The sequence below is a fragment of the Magnolia sinica genome, chromosome 14, assembly GCF_029962835.1.
Source record: "Magnolia sinica isolate HGM2019 chromosome 14, MsV1, whole genome shotgun sequence".
Taxonomy (NCBI): domain Eukaryota; kingdom Viridiplantae; phylum Streptophyta; class Magnoliopsida; order Magnoliales; family Magnoliaceae; genus Magnolia; species Magnolia sinica.
In genome coordinates, this window is record NC_080586.1 from 78,353,214 (window position 1) to 78,368,849 (window position 15,636).

At 39.4% G+C, this 15,636-nt stretch overlaps 1 protein-coding gene across 4 annotated transcripts in view; it reads left to right on the top strand.

Moving 5' to 3' along the window:
- LOC131224638 (putative threonine aspartase) overlaps window positions 1–15,036 on the top strand; it is a 35,100-nt gene extending 20,064 nt beyond the window's left edge. Inside the window, exons 5-12 of one of the 4 annotated variants that reach the window (XM_058219900.1) lie at window positions 749–830; window positions 1,056–1,194; window positions 7,762–7,952; window positions 11,909–12,072; window positions 13,314–13,436; window positions 13,811–13,916; window positions 14,459–14,589; window positions 14,723–15,036. In XM_058219900.1, coding sequence (XP_058075883.1) covers window positions 749–830; window positions 1,056–1,194; window positions 7,762–7,952; window positions 11,909–12,072; window positions 13,314–13,436; window positions 13,811–13,916; window positions 14,459–14,557 — 904 coding nt within the window. In that variant the 3' untranslated portion in view covers window positions 14,558–14,589; window positions 14,723–15,036. Of the gene's footprint in view, window positions 1–748; window positions 831–1,055; window positions 1,195–7,761; window positions 7,953–11,908; window positions 12,073–13,313; window positions 13,437–13,810; window positions 13,917–14,001; window positions 14,422–14,458 lie in introns of those variants that run through there. The other 3 variants (XM_058219899.1, XM_058219901.1, XM_058219902.1) reach the window with 3 other exon arrangements.
- The last annotated feature ends 600 nt before the right edge of the window (window positions 15,037–15,636 follow it).

Here is a 15,636-nt window from a genome sequence, read left to right on the forward strand (position 1 = left end):
CATGGTTGTTGATAGCCCTGAAAAAGGAAAGGTTTTCTCATTCTTGTTTATGCGTGTGATTCTCCTGTCCATTTCCTTGATCTTTTTATTGCAATTATCTTCCTTTTTTCTATGAAGTGATTTTCTTGATGATAGAAACAATGATATCGTGTGCTTCCATGAACTGATTGTTATATGAACCTCCCTTTCATATAATTATATCTATATGACATGTTGGCTTTTAATTTTTAAAGGGCTGGATCATTTGGTGCCTTATGTATGTAACCTCAACATGTCTCAATGTTCTTGTTACATGGGTCCTAGTAATTTGAAATGGCAATGTTGTGTTGCTAATCAGTTAAATGGTTGTCTGATCTCATGTTCTTTTTATGTTGTGTTATTTGCATGACTTGTTCATTGTCATTCCCTTTTGATGATCATCTGAAAGTAGAACTCACACCTTCTCGTCATTGGTTGGCCTCTATTATTCAAATGCATGAATTTCGTTAGTTCGTTCAGCAACATATTAAAAGCTACAGTAGGTTGCTTGTTCTTAACTTGTCATTAGAAAGCGGCCTAAATTTGAAGCCTTTTCTTCAGTGGTCTACCTGTGCTTTCGGACTTGGATCCAGCTTTAATTTGAGATAGATGCCTCCCTGCCTATATATTAAGAGAACCGCGTTGCGATTCTATATAGTTTCGACTATTAAAGACACTGAAGACAGTTTCTTTCCATCAATTACTGAAGGCATGCTATTCTATTTTCCAGCTTCTTGGTTGGCGAAGGTGCACGGAAATGGGCAGAATCTAAGAGTATCATTTTGCCAGAAACAATGTCGGAGGTTCATGAGGTAATATTTCTAATTTTGCACAATTATTCTTCTGGTTTAGTGCTGTTGTCATCCACCAGTTCCTGTTATTCTTTGTTCTTGTATTTGAACTAGTGAAAATAGTGCTTGTTAAGTTGTATCTGTATATATATTTTTGATGATTCAAAAAAATAAGAAAAGAAAAGCTGTATTTATATAGATCTTTGGCCTGAAAAACCTTTTTCTTTTTTATGCATACACGAGAAGTGGCTGGTTACAGAGAAGGCAAAAGCACAATGGTTGAAATACAAAGCAATGCTTGATGAGGCCAAAGGAAGGGGTGGATCTTCTACCAAGGAACTTTCTTCAACTCCTAGACCAGGTTCCATGTTGCAAGCACAATCAAGTATTATTTCTTTTCCCATTTGGTTATGAAAATAATAACTCCAAATGAATCATCATCATTTTCTATCCTCTTATTCGTCTATTCAGTAAGTTTTTGCTTATTTGGGTTGGTGAATTTAGAAATATTGGGTACTTCTTTTTTTTTTTTTTTATTTAAAAAAATTATTATTTAACAGCACTGCAATTTTATTAATAGAAAAAAAGAGGCGAAGATGAGGAATCAACGGCCCAGGATCTCCTAAATTAAGACCGAAAAGAATCAAGAGATACTCAGATACAAGTTACAACAAACATGCTTGCAAAAGGCTTGAGAATTGAAATCTAAGTCCATGCAAAGTCATGTCCAGTCGTTGGGGGTTACAATAATGATGTAAAAACATCTATAAATGCGCTTGGCCCAATTGCCCACAAACCTGCTAGGAGAGAGAGATGCCACAACTCTTCCTCTATGCCTGATGCCACCACTATGTCATGTAAGGAAGAAGGAACCAATCAAATGTGGCATCACCTGAGAGCATTGGAAGACCTCAAAAAATCTTCTCCACAACCTTAGCAAAGATACAATACATGGACAAGTGATCAAACAACTCCACATCTCTCAAGCACATAATACATGTTGGAACGTCCAAACCAAACCAGCCTTTTGGACGGTCTAGATTCATCCAGTTCCATCCATTCTCCTTGGTATTTTTCAGATTTGTCCAAATTCATCTAGATGCATTTCTTGGCAGCTAAGAATGGAGGCCGTTGGTTTTCCAATGCTTTGAAAATAGGTTCATTTTTATTTATTTATTTATTATTATTATTATTATTATTATTTGTAAAAAGTAGTTAATGTAATGCCCTTGTCTCACATAGACTCTTCTAAAATGAGGGCATTTTGGTCTTTTTACATGGTAGCAAATCTCTATATAAAAGGCTGTGGTGTCGCATGTTGTAAGTAGTTAGATAATTCAATACATATAGTTTTTAATATTCCATTTCTCTTTGTGGTGTGTGTATGATCCGAAGGCTTAGTAAAGCCAATCTTCTGACCAACAAACTGGTATCAAAGCCGGGTTTGTTGAAAGATGGTTACTATAATCCAGTCACAAATTCTGAAGTTGTCTAAGGACAAGTATGAAAATTGGTGCATCTAAATGAAGGCTTTGTTTGGGTTAGAATATATATGAGAGATTGTCATCGACAGGTATATAGAGCCCATTACGGAGTAAGAAGCCGCCTATCTGCCGAGCAAAAGGCCGCCCTCAAAGATCAAAGGAAGAAGGACAAGAAGGCTCTGTTTCTTGTCTATCAAGGGTTGGATGATTTAACCTTTGAGCAGATTGCCGAAGAAACATCAAGCAAGCAAGCATGAGAGATCCTAAGCACCATATTTAAAGGCTTCAATCGTGTAAAATGGGTTTAGCTACAAATACTCAGAGCCGAGTTCGAGGCCGCACACATGAAGGAATGCGAGACCATTTTTTATTATTTTTTAAGATTGCTTGTAATTGTTAATAACTTAAAAAGAAATGGTGAAAAGATTGATGACATTTGTGTCATTGAAAAAATGCTTCAATCCCTCACAACCAAATTTGAGCATGTGGTCGTGGCCATCAAAGAATCAAAAGACTAGGAAAAACTCTCCATTGAGGAGTTGATGTGATCGTTGTAAGTTCATAAGTAACGAATGCAAAAGAATGTTAGAACAAGCCTTAGAGTTTAAGACGACTCTAAATGAACAAAAGAATGATTATACACAATGTGGGGGCTGTGGCACTCATGTAAGAGGTAGAGGACGTGGATATCATTCAAGCCATCTACAAAATTAACAAAAGTTCACCAATTTTCGTGGAAGAGGAAATGGTAAAGGCCGGTCCATGCGTGATCGTAGAAATATAAAGAACGTTCAATGCTACAATTGCAAGAAATTCGGCCACTATGCATTTGAGTGTTGGAACAAAGTGGATCAAGATAAACAATCCAACTATGTCGAATCATCACATCATAAAAACGAAGACTCCACACTTCTCCTTGTACAAGAAACGGCATGTGAACAACCTGATGTATGATATCTTGACGCTGGTGCAAGCAATCACATGTATGTCCACAAAGAACTGTTCGTTGAACTCGTAAAAGGAATTCAAGGTAATGTGAGCTTTGGTGATTCATTTATAGTTCTAGTGAAATAAAAGGTAAAATTAAAATCTATCAAAACAATTGTGTGTTAAATTACATCTCTAATGTGTATTATGTGCCCAACATAAAAAGTAATATCCTCAGTATTGGACAACTTTTCGAAAAGAGGTACGTCATACATATGGAGAACTATTTTCTTTCTATAAGAGATGCACACGGGAGACTGATTGCTCAAGTCCAAATGGGGAATAGTCGAATATTTTCGCTCCATATTAACATAAGACTTGAAAGTGCCTCTATGAACCTATGAATGATGATTCATGGAGATGACATCTTCGCTTTGGGCATCTTCATTTCAATGGCCTTAAAGTATTGTCCTCATCAAGCATGGTACATGACTTGTCTGCTATTGAAGCTGTAGAACATGTGTGTGAGGCATGTACACTTGGTAAACAACAAATGGACTCTTTTCCAAGTGGAGTTTCTCGAAGAGCAAAGGAACCATTGTAGTTGGTTCACGCTGATATTTGTGGCCCACTTGAGACACCCTCTTTTGGAGGTAATAAATACTTCATTACCTTCATTGACAATTTTAGTAGAAAGCTGTGGGCATATTGAATCAAAGAGAAATCGGCCGCCTTCAGTATTTTTAAAAGTTCCAAAGCTCGTGTTGAAGTTGAAAGTGACTACAAAATCAAAGTTCTTAGATCTGACAGAGGTGGGGAGTATACCTCGAATGCATTTCAAGACTATTGCAGGGAACAAGGCATCAAATAACAACACACTGTAGTTTACATGCCCCAAAAGAATGGAATTATGGAACGAAAAAACTGCACCATTCTCGACATGACAAGGACCATGTTGAAAGAGAAAGGCCTGCCAAAGAGTTTCTGGGTAGAGGCAGTTGCATGTACTGCCTACTTGCTCAATTGGTGCCCTACCAAGAGTGTCAAGTACATGACACCATAAGAGGCATGGAGTGGCTACAAACTGAGTGTGGCACACGTAAGAATCTTTGGGCGTGTCGCCTATGCTCAAGTTCTAGAGGCAAGAAGGAAGAAGCTCGACGATTGTGGTGGGAAATGTATCTTCATCGGATATAGTGAAGAATCCAACGCCTACAAGCTCTACAATCTACTAACCAATAAAGTAGTGATGAGTAAAGATCTAATCTTCAGCGAGGAAGAAGCATGAAAATGTAATGAAGAAGGAATGACGAAAGAAAATTAAATCGAGGTAAAAGAACATGAAAGCCAGGAGTAGACCATTGCAACACCCACTCGAGCTGGTTCACCAGCAATGCGCAAAAGTCTAGGAGTACATTCCATCTCTCCTGGAAGTACATCAATTCAAAATTCTGCCAGCACTTCTTTACCAACTCTCCTTCACCCATGGCTCCTATCAAAATGAGGAGTTTAAGTGATATCCATGAGTAAATAGAAGAGGTCAATCTGTTCTGCCTATATGTAAACCATGAGCATCCTACATTTCAAGAAGTCGTAAAAGAAGAATGCTGGAGAACTGAAGAAGAGATTCATGCCATAAAAAGAATCATACATGGGAGTTGACTACTATTCCCAAAGGCTAAATGAGTATTGGTGTCAAATGGGTGTACAAGATTAAATGTACAACCGATGGTGAGATTGATCGCTACAAGGCAAGGCTCGTGGCAAAAGTCTACAAACAAAGTAGACTATGAAGAATTTTCTTTGTTGGAAAAGAGTTCCTTTGTTGCTTATCAAGTGTGCATATGTCACACACATGTTCTAGAGCTTAAATAGCAGGCAAGCCATGTACCATGCTTGATGAGGATAATAGTTTAAGGCCACTGAAATGGAGAAGCCCAAAGTGAAGATGCCATATCCATAAATAATCCTTCATAGGTCCATAGAGGCACTTTTCAAGTCATGTGTTAATATGGAGTGGAAACATCCGATTCTTTGGCATTTGGACTTGAGCAATCAATATCCCGCGTGTATCTCTTATATAAAGAGAATAGTTCTCCATATGTATAACGTACCTTTTTTTCGAGGAGTTATCTAATATTGAGGATATTACTTTTCATGTTGGGCATATAATACATATTAGAGATGTAATTTGACACACCATTTTTTGATAGATTTTAATTTTACCTTTTTCTTTCACTGAGACTTTAGATGAATTGCTAAAACTCACATTGCCTTGAGTTCTTTCTGTGAGTTCAACGAACAGTTCTTTATTGCCACACATGTGATTGCTTGCACCAGTGTCGAGATACCATATGTCAAGTTGTTCACATGCCTTTTCTTGTACAGGGAGAAGTGTGGAGTCTTCATTTTTATGATGTGATGCTTCGGTATAGTTGGATTGTTCATCTTGATCCACTTTGTTCCAATACTCAGATGCATAGTAGCCAAATTTCTTGCAATTATGGAATTGAATATTCTTTGTGTTTCCACAACTACACATGGACTGGCCTCTACCATTTCCTCTTCCACGAAAATTGGTGAACTTTTGTTGATTTCGTAAATGGCTTGAATGATATCCATGCCCTCTGCCTCCTACACGAGTGCTATGGCCCCCAGGTTTTGTATGACCATTCTTTTGTTCATTTAGAGTCATCTTAGACTTTAAGGCTTGTTCTAGCATCATAGATCTGATATTCTTTTGCATTCGTTGCTCATGAACTTGCAACGATTCTATCAACTCCTAAATGAAGAGTTTTTCCAAGTCATTTGATTATTCGATAGCCACAATCACATGCTCGAATTTGGTTGTAAGAGATCGAAGTACTTTTTCAATGACACAAATGTCATCAATCTTTTTACCATTTCTTTTTAAGTTATTAACAATTACAAACAATTTTGAAAAAAAATAAAAAATGGTCTCATATTCCTTCACATGTGCGGCCTCGAACTCGGCTCTGAGTGTTTATAGCCGACCCTCTTTACACAATTGATGCCTTTGAATATGGTGCTTAGGGTCTCCCATGCTTGTTTGCTTGATGTTGTTTTGACAATCCACTCAAAGGTTGTATCATCTATAGACAAGAAACATAGCCTTCTTGTCCTTCTTCCTTTGATCTTTTAGGGCGGTCTTTTGCTCAGTGGAGTAGGCGGGTTCTTGCTCCGTAGTGGGTTCTACGTACTCTTCAGTGACGAGCTCCCATTGATATTGTGACCCGAAAAAAGCTTTTATCTGTATGCACCAATTTTCGTAGTTGTCTTTAGACAACTTTGAAATTTGTGGCTGGATTGTGGTGGCCATCTTTCAAAAAACCAAGCTATGAAGAAGTCTTCTCTCCTGTTGGATTGTTCATGTAATTTGAAAAGAATCATGTAAAAGAATGAAGAGTATTATGTATACATTTGGCACTTCAATACAATTTGGAAGCATTTCTTTCTTAATCTAGGATAAGAAAATGTAAAAGAATGAAGAGTGTTATGTATTACAGATAGATAGGAAAGAAAGTATTGAATAGAAAGGCGAGTAAAGTGGATTTATGTTTGCTTGGTAACATCTAATGAGTTTTAAATCCAGCCCCGGACTCGGTCAGTAGGTAGGTTAACCCCAGACTCAGTGGGTCAACCAGGTGGGTCAAGAACATGAATGTTGATTGGGTCATGGTTTATACTCTTTAGTGTTGATTAAATTGTGATTTAAATTTATAATTAGAATGTAAGACAAAATTTGACTGATGTAAGCGAATGTGCATGATATAATACTGTGTATGGGTCTATAGTAATAACATTCATCATTTTATTCATAAATTACAATATAAATTCATAGATAAAACTATATTTCACATACCTAGTGCATGTGCTAAACTAACCTACATTATCATACCATGTATTGGAGGAAGTTGCATACTGCATACCCATTCCCTTTCCATGCACTAGAGCGACCCGCGATCCAGGTGACCTCGGTTTTTCCCAAATACTGGGCAAATAAGGTTTTCATTCAACTTGATTTGGCTGAGTCACAAGTTGACCAACTGGTGTTTCAAATGACTGTGGAAATGAAAGAGAAAGCGAGGAGTTACTTGCAGTCAAGTTCACTTCCTGGCTCTTCATTTGTATCTTTGTTGGTGTTAGCATCACAGTATGTGCAATTCAAAAATAGGTGGGTAGTACTTATACTGTACTCCATCTCATTTTCTATGCTTTGTTCTTGTGCTGTATTGTTAAGTCTTGATCTTTGACAAATGGAGAGAGTTCACGTTTTCCCTTGTCTCCAGTCATCTTGTTCTCTCTAGATACCAAGTTTACACAGCATGGGTAGATAGTATATTGGATTTGCCGGCCATCATGTCCTTGTGGTAGGGTCTATTTCCTATCTTACACTTTCTCTTGATAAATGCAAGTCTTACACGTGAATATCCTTTATACACCTTAACTTGGATAGGAGATCAGTTGTGTCCTTATTTCAGTCTGGGAAGCTTAACTATAGGGAAAATTTCTTTCTAGAGCTGTGTATTCCATTCCAAAATCAGAAGCTCAACCATGTGATCTTGCAGAGGAGACCAGCAATGGGGGCGAGGAGCAATCTGTGAAGGATGGTTCTGAAGAAGATAGGATTATGGATACGGTTGGAGTGATTTGTGTTGATGCTCAAGGACACATAGCATCGGGGGCCTCAAGTGGTGGTATTGCATTGAAGGTTATAGACAAGTTATCGTTTTATGCATTAATTATAATTTCATCCAATATGATTCTGTCATTGTATATTAATCACAATTCAACCATGCTCTTTCAAGTAGCACACATGCATGGGAGATGGTTCATCTGCTCTTTTTTTTTTGAAAGACGACGATTTCATCAGAACACAGGAAAGGGAAACAGGAAGCAGCCCTGAAATGTGACCCTATTGTCACTTCACAATGCCAACAAAACAAAGAAAAGATAAACAATTCTAATACAGCAGCTCGGAAGCATTATCCCCCAAAGATAATTGCCTCCCAATTGGCCTTAAAGAAGCAAGTGAAGCCCCTGAGAATTCTGGGACAGCAAGGGCCGACCACGGAGATGATATAAAGGATAGGGAGCTGATAGATTGAGCTCTGTCTTAAAAAGTCCATGCATTTTTCTCTTTTCAAGTCCCCAAATAATGGCGAATGGGACCATAGTCCAGATGCACTTTCCCCGATTCGAGAATAGGCCACGGTCCCATCCTGCAATAGCGTCACCCAGAGACCTCTCCAAGGCCCAACAGACTCTGAATAGCTTAAAGAATTGATCCCAAATAACTCTCGCACCCTGCTAGTGCAGGAAGAGGTGATCAATAGATTCCTTAGACCTCTTGCACATTTGATCAATAGGTTACTTGTCAGTGGTAACTGGTAAGGATCTTATTGGCAATGGCCATCCATACGAACTCTTGCACTTGGTGCAGAATAGGGACTTTCCAAAATTTAGCACATGGATGGGGAGGTTGGCCAGATTCATTAAGCTTCATGAAAAACAGATTTAGTAGAGAATTGACCATTGGATGCCCACTTCCAATACTTGGTATCTCACTCAATGTGTCAATGGTAGCCTCATAAAGGATACCCATAAGAGCAGCGAAATCTCTAGATTCATCCTTATTCAAATTCCTTTGGAAAGCACTATTCCAAACCCTTGAATCCCCCAAAACTTCATAGCATTCCTCATAGTCATCTCCTTATTGAGTGCAAGGGAGAACAAAGAGGGAAAAGAGTCAGGTAGTGATGAATACCCAACCCATACATCCTTCCAAAACCTTATTCGAAAGCCTGGCAACAAATCTACAACCTTCTCCAATCAGCGTACCCACTCTTTCTAGGATACACCTATCAGCTTGACCTGATCTTCGACCAATGTGACTAATCACTCTCCAAACAGATGATCCAACGGGAAACGGGATTTAACACTTTATAGGGAAACCAGCCACCACCCCCACATGACCATTACTTGTAAGAATAACCTCTATTCATAATGCCTTTGTCTCATCTCCAAATCTCCACCTCCATTTTGCAAGAAATGCACAGTTCTTTTCCTTCAACCTCCCCATCCCAAGGCCCCCTTCCTTCTTCGGCCTTTGAACCACCTCCCAGTTTACGAGACAGAACCTCCACCCCTCTACATGACCTACCCACAGGAAGCCTCTTTGGATTTTATTGATCTTGCTAGCCACCTTAGCCGGCATCTTGAAAAGGGAGAGAGAATAAACCAGAAAAATTAGAGAGAGCTGCTTTAATAAGACATTCTCCTTCCTAATGAGAGGATTTTTTCCACTTGGTTCACCTTTTGGCCATCTGTTCAACAACCAGATCCAAAAAGATATGGCCTTGGTATTTCCCCCTATCGGGAGACCAAGATATTGCATAGGGAGTTGGGAAGACTTGCAACCCAACCTCTCAGCAAACAGGTTCACCTCCCCTTCATCCATAGCCACCCCCACAATGACACTCTTACTCAAATAATCCTCAGGCCTGAGTCGCCTGACACAACTTCAAAGCGACGCAACAGCCCTTTAGGGTTCCTCATTTGACCCCTAGAGGCTTCACAATGAATCAAATTGTCATCTGCAAAAATCACATTGATACACTGTACCTCAAAAATCGCGTGGGTTGGATCATCTTCCCCACCAATTGGAGGACTTTTGATGATTAGATGTGGACGGCGATATCTTGGATACTCAATGGTAAAAGATCCTCCAATCAGTGGCCAGGACCATGGGACTTGTAATTATGGGGCATGATCATCCACAACATGGCTCCCCAGATGCACTTTCCACATCTCATACATGTGTGCCTTGTGTGCACTTGATTGTTGGATCCTTTCATATATTATTTTACTGTTTCCATTTGCTCTCGACCTAGACATATAACTGCTTCTATGGCTTTTAGTTCTTCTGCCTTTGCTTTTCTTACTTAGTTGTTGGCTTTTTATAACTGCTTGCAAAACCTTCTTTTGAAACATTTGCTGTTTTCTGTTGATTTTGGTATATTTCTGAGGTGCTGATTTCTTTTTTTTTTTGGTGGAATATTTCATTTTGATGGTGCCTTCCCATATTTGTTATATTATATTATATTATATTTTTTTAACACTATCATGAGTTTGTGGGATTATATGATGCTCCACTCACAAGAATATGATACTTGGCTTTAACAGCTTGTACAAGCAGGGCTATTGTTGACCTTTGGTCTGTTAGGCCGCACCTCACTGTGGAACGGATGGGGCGATGCCACAAATAACCTCCATGCTAAAATCCTAGTAGTTCACCATATGGAGGGGCCATGGTAGGCTTGTATTCTACTGATAAGAGGCCTAGGATTGGTGGCGAGGACCTTCCAACCGGAGGATTTTGGGGACATGGAATATCCATGATGGGGGAGCAGGATTGGTACTCTTGAGAGTGGAATTCATCCCAACCTTGCTTCATCAAAGGAGATTGCCATCTTTTTTCTGTTTGATCCAACAATAGTATGGGTGGCACAACCTTTTGGTAACCCAAGCCATTGATCTCTTTGGACCCATAATGCAATGTGCATTATTACCTTAAGATCTCCCCTCTTACATGATCCTAGCTTTCCAATGAGAATGCACATTTACAACTTTCTGTCCATATTTAATTGGAGGTCAGTCAGAGTTGATCATCCAATGGGAGAGATTTCCTTGGTATCTCCCATCCATCATATGGGGTCCACAGGAATGATTAGGATCAGATCACCTATAGTGGGCTCCCCATGTACAGTTAATTAGGCCAGCAAACACTTGATTGAACTTTTTGTTTCCTTGGAAACATTAGATACAATAACTGGTAATATCCAAAAGCACAATTTAATGATGCTTCTCTAGAAACGTTGTTCACAACTCTGGACAATTGTGATTCTCCTAGTTGAGTCGTCACTTCCTGTGATGACATGAGGATGAATCCAGTGATTGATTTTATGATATTGCTGGTAAAAATGATATCACTGGAGTTTTGCTTTTTGGATGAGTAAAGGAGATGATCCTTCTTGCCTCTAGATTGGCTCCTCTTCCAGGCTGTTGAAAGCTGAATATAGATGGTAGCTCTTTGGAAAATCTTGTTCATCTAGGATTGTTCCTGTTAAGGGAGGATCATGGTACCATGAAATTATATTTTTCAGGACTGGGAGGAAGTGTCTCTCGAACAAAACCGAGTTGTTGGCTATCAAAATGGGGTTGGAAATCTTCACTAATTAAGTGCACTGGATGCATATGTTGGAAACCAACTCTTGCGATGTGATAGCCTGGGCCTCAAGGAGTCCACCCATCCTCCATGAAATCTTTCCTTTAAGGCATTGATACTATGTTCCTGGAATCTGCATATTAGTGATCATCAAATGCCTAGGGCCGATTCCCATGCTTAGGAAGGCATCCTTCATTCTTCTCTATGTATTGGGAACTTTTAAATGTTTCCTTGATGGATCTTTGTAGCTTTTTGCTTGTGGGTGTTTCTATTAATAAAATTTATTATCGATCAGAAAAGAAATCATTTGCACCTAGTATCTTGTAATGTTCATAAAGAAAATATTGTTGTTAGTGATGCTTTCTTGGTTGTAACGTGTTGGTGTAATTTTTGTTTTTTCTTTTAATAATTAGAGATGTGACATTGGCAAGTTTTTATAGGTTAGTGGGCGTGTTGGATTGGCGGCGATGTATGGCTCTGGATGCTGGGCTTCCTCAAAAGGTCCTTTTGGGGCTCCATTCATGGTCGGCTGCTGTGCTACAGGAGCTGGAGAATACTTGATGAAAGGATTTGCAGCACGCGAATGCTGTGTGTCATCATCGCTGTATGCTCCTAACTTCTAACCTCTACTTATAAACATTTGAGCCAGCTAAGGCTTCTCATGGGAGCAGGATTCCCAATAATCCTTCTTTCGATGAACGGGCTAATGTTGCATGTGTGCAAGATCTTGACCATTCAACAGGTTAACCCTGCCTCGTAAATCCCTTGGGCCAGAAATCAATCTGGTCTGCTTGTCAAATGGGCCACGTGTAAATTGAATGCAGGTTGCTGCTGATTTCTTCAACATGGTCCACCTGATGACTCGATGGCCTGATATTTGGGCCAAAAAATAAAATAAAAATAAACTCTTTGTGCGACCTGATGAACCCCCTTGATCTCTCACATACTTGCCACCCTGCACATGGGGAGAAATGGTAATCCAACTCTCACTAAGAGCCTTTGCATTTGTTTCCTCTTGAAGTCAAGTTGGTTGCTGCTTGCTTTTGCCTTAGTACCTTTGTTGAAGTCCTACACATGATGTTCTAGTACTAGTAGCAAGCTGCATCTGCAACGACAAGGCCTGAGGCTTGAGCCAAGTCAAACTCAGTTGAATGCTCAATCAAGTTTCTTGAGCTTAGAAAGCTTATGCTGCAATCTGCTTTTTTCGTATTTATCGAGCTCAATATTGTTTTCTAAGTGAATTTTCAAGTTCTCAAGTACTTGATTGGGTTGAATTGACTCACTGAGTCCATGCAAATGCCCACTCAAGTTTGTAACATTGGTTTCAAGGACATTGCAAGTGTCCTATGATGCAAAGGAATAATGTTGCTTAACTTCGTCCATCTCTTGATTGAGCGTGTTTGGATCAACTTTTGGATTTGGTTCATTGACAGTTGCAACAGAAAATAACAACAACAACAATAAAATCTGTGGTTACTAGATGCCACAATGGAGAGGCAGATGATATATAAACCTTATGTTTTTATGCATACAACCCTTTCTCTACTTGGTTGTTAGAAAAATAAAGTGTACCATTCTAAAATACCAAAAGTTGAAAGAAAAGTGCTTGTATAATAAAGAGAGGGTGTAATACAGCATCACTGTTGATGCTGCTCCATGGTGCTTTTCATGCTTCCCAATCAAAGTTACACTAAAGCAGAAAAAACATGGTGGTGAACCATGGTGCTTTTCATGCTTCCCAATCAAAGTTACAGTAAAGCAGAAAAAACCATAGTGGCAAGCTTCTTCTTCTTCTTCTTCTTCTTCTTCTTTTTTGTAACAATGTGGTTATTTTCATTGCTGCAGATCACAAGCAGGTCCAGCCTCCGCTTGTATGAAAGTTCTGCGGTCCATTGTCCATGAGAGTGATCATCAAGGTGTGGATAGAGGTTCCGGAGTGTTGCTTGTGCAGGCTGATGCTTTGAAAACGCCGGTGAGCTCCTAAACGTCGCCAACTCTCTCCCTACATGTGACAATCTGGCAAATGTCAGTGAGATTTATCAGCTGGGGCTGACTGTACATATCCCGTGGCCCAAAATCAGGCTGGTCCAGTCATCAATTGTGCTGCATGTGCATGGAAATCGATGGTTAAGAAAGATTGATGAGAGGTTCACATTTAACATTCATGTGGGACCCACATGATTGCTGGACTGGTCCAATCTTCTGACCATGGTGTGTACACAGTGAGGCCTATCTGATGCAAGGGCTGGATATTGCAGTCCTATGTGGGGAGGGTGGGCTTCAGGTTTCTACTATCTCGACCAGCCACGGAAGGTTCCCAATGCTTGAATTCTTTGCTTTTAGGCCTCAGGAAATTCATCCCAGTTGAAAGCAGTAGAGCTCGTTGCTGCCTACTCGTCTTCATCCTTTGGAATAGGTTACTTTGGGAGCTCTATGGATCGACCAAAGGTACCCCATCTTAATGAATTGCACTATTGGGATTATCTGATTTTTTATATTTTTATCTTCAGTTTATATAAGTTTCCTGCATGAGAGATTCCAAGGAGATTCATGTGAAGGAGATCAATAAGGGCCTCTGCAGCATGCGTGCCAATATGGCACAAGTGTGCAAGATCCAGGCCATTTGTTCATGTTTAAGATGAATGGACTGTAAATCATTTCTTTTGGCTCTATATTTCTCATACATGTGCTGCTGACTGAGGGAGTGGTCCAGCCTACAGTATGGATGCCCTTGCCCGGAGTTCAGACTGGTCGGCCCATCACTTGTACTACAAAGTGTACGAAAGAACTGGATGGACAGAAGAAATTTAACTGCTGTCATTATTCATTTTATTTGTATGGCCTGCCCAATGAGAAGACCTGCCCGATTTTTTGGCCCTGTGAATTGACATGGTGGCACCCACCAGATGAATGAGAGAGGGAGGGAATCACACCTGATGAGTCATTTGGTTAATCAAGTGAGAAATTGAATTCTGAAATGTGATATGCAGGTGTCTATTCTTCGAACTTCGAGACCAGTAAACAATGTCAGTGTCGACCATTTCGCAGCACGCATTGATCTCACCACTACTAAATTCGCTCCAGAATAGACCAATATAGTGAACATTTTCTGATTTAGAAGGTAATTTTTCTTTTTTAACAATTCGATCTACAACAGAATGAAAAAGCAGATACTATTTGAAATTGTCATTTCTCCTCAACAAGTCCTCTGTAAAAAGGTCCTACTGTGGAGAACCTCTCACATTTCATTTTAGTTTGTCAAGGGGCGCATATTACAATTATGCCCAACAACAACAAGAAGTAGTGGTGGTGATGGTGATAATGACAATGGTAATGAGGAGAAGGAGAAGCAAGAGGAGGAGAACTCATTGGCTATTTTAAAATTCTTTTTTATTTTATTTTGTCAAAAAACTGTTGACCATGTGTGTGACTTGGATTGAATCACAATGAGTTGTATCAAGTAAAGGAATAAATGAGCACACAATACATGGTGCGTTTACCTCTTTTGATAAGGTTGTGGGTTTGAAACACGGTGACTTTTTAATTTTTGTTAAAAAATTGTTGACTATAGGAGCGACTGGATTGACTCACCACAAGTTGTGTTGAATGAATCATGTCGAGTCAACAAGTATGCAAGCTAACCCAATGAGTTTGTCAATTCAGGAATAACTCCCACAAGTGAGTTTTTTAGTGACTCAGTCGAAAACTAATTGGAATTCATTGTCTACTTATAGTCTTTCTTAAGAAAATTTTAACCATATAGGTGACTTGGTTTGAGTTTGCTACTAATTTTTGTTAAATAATTGATGACCAAACGAGTGGAGATCTACCACTAAAGCTATTTTCCTATTTAGACAATTGATGGAGAAATATAGGGAGAGGAGGAAGGATCTCCAAGAGAAAGCTTATGACAGGGTCCCTAGAGAGTTAATTTGGTGGGTGTTGGGAAAGAAAGGAGTTGTAAGATGACATTGAAATGATTAAGGAAATGTACGAGAAGCAATAACAAATGTGAGGACCGCTGGTGGAAAGATAATGAGTTCCCAATTATTGTAGGCTTGCACAATGGTCGGCATTGAGCCCACACTTTTTCAGATTAATTATGGGTGAGTTAAAGGAGGCATTTGTAGAAAGCAATCCCACGGTGTATGCTTTTTGCAGGTGACAT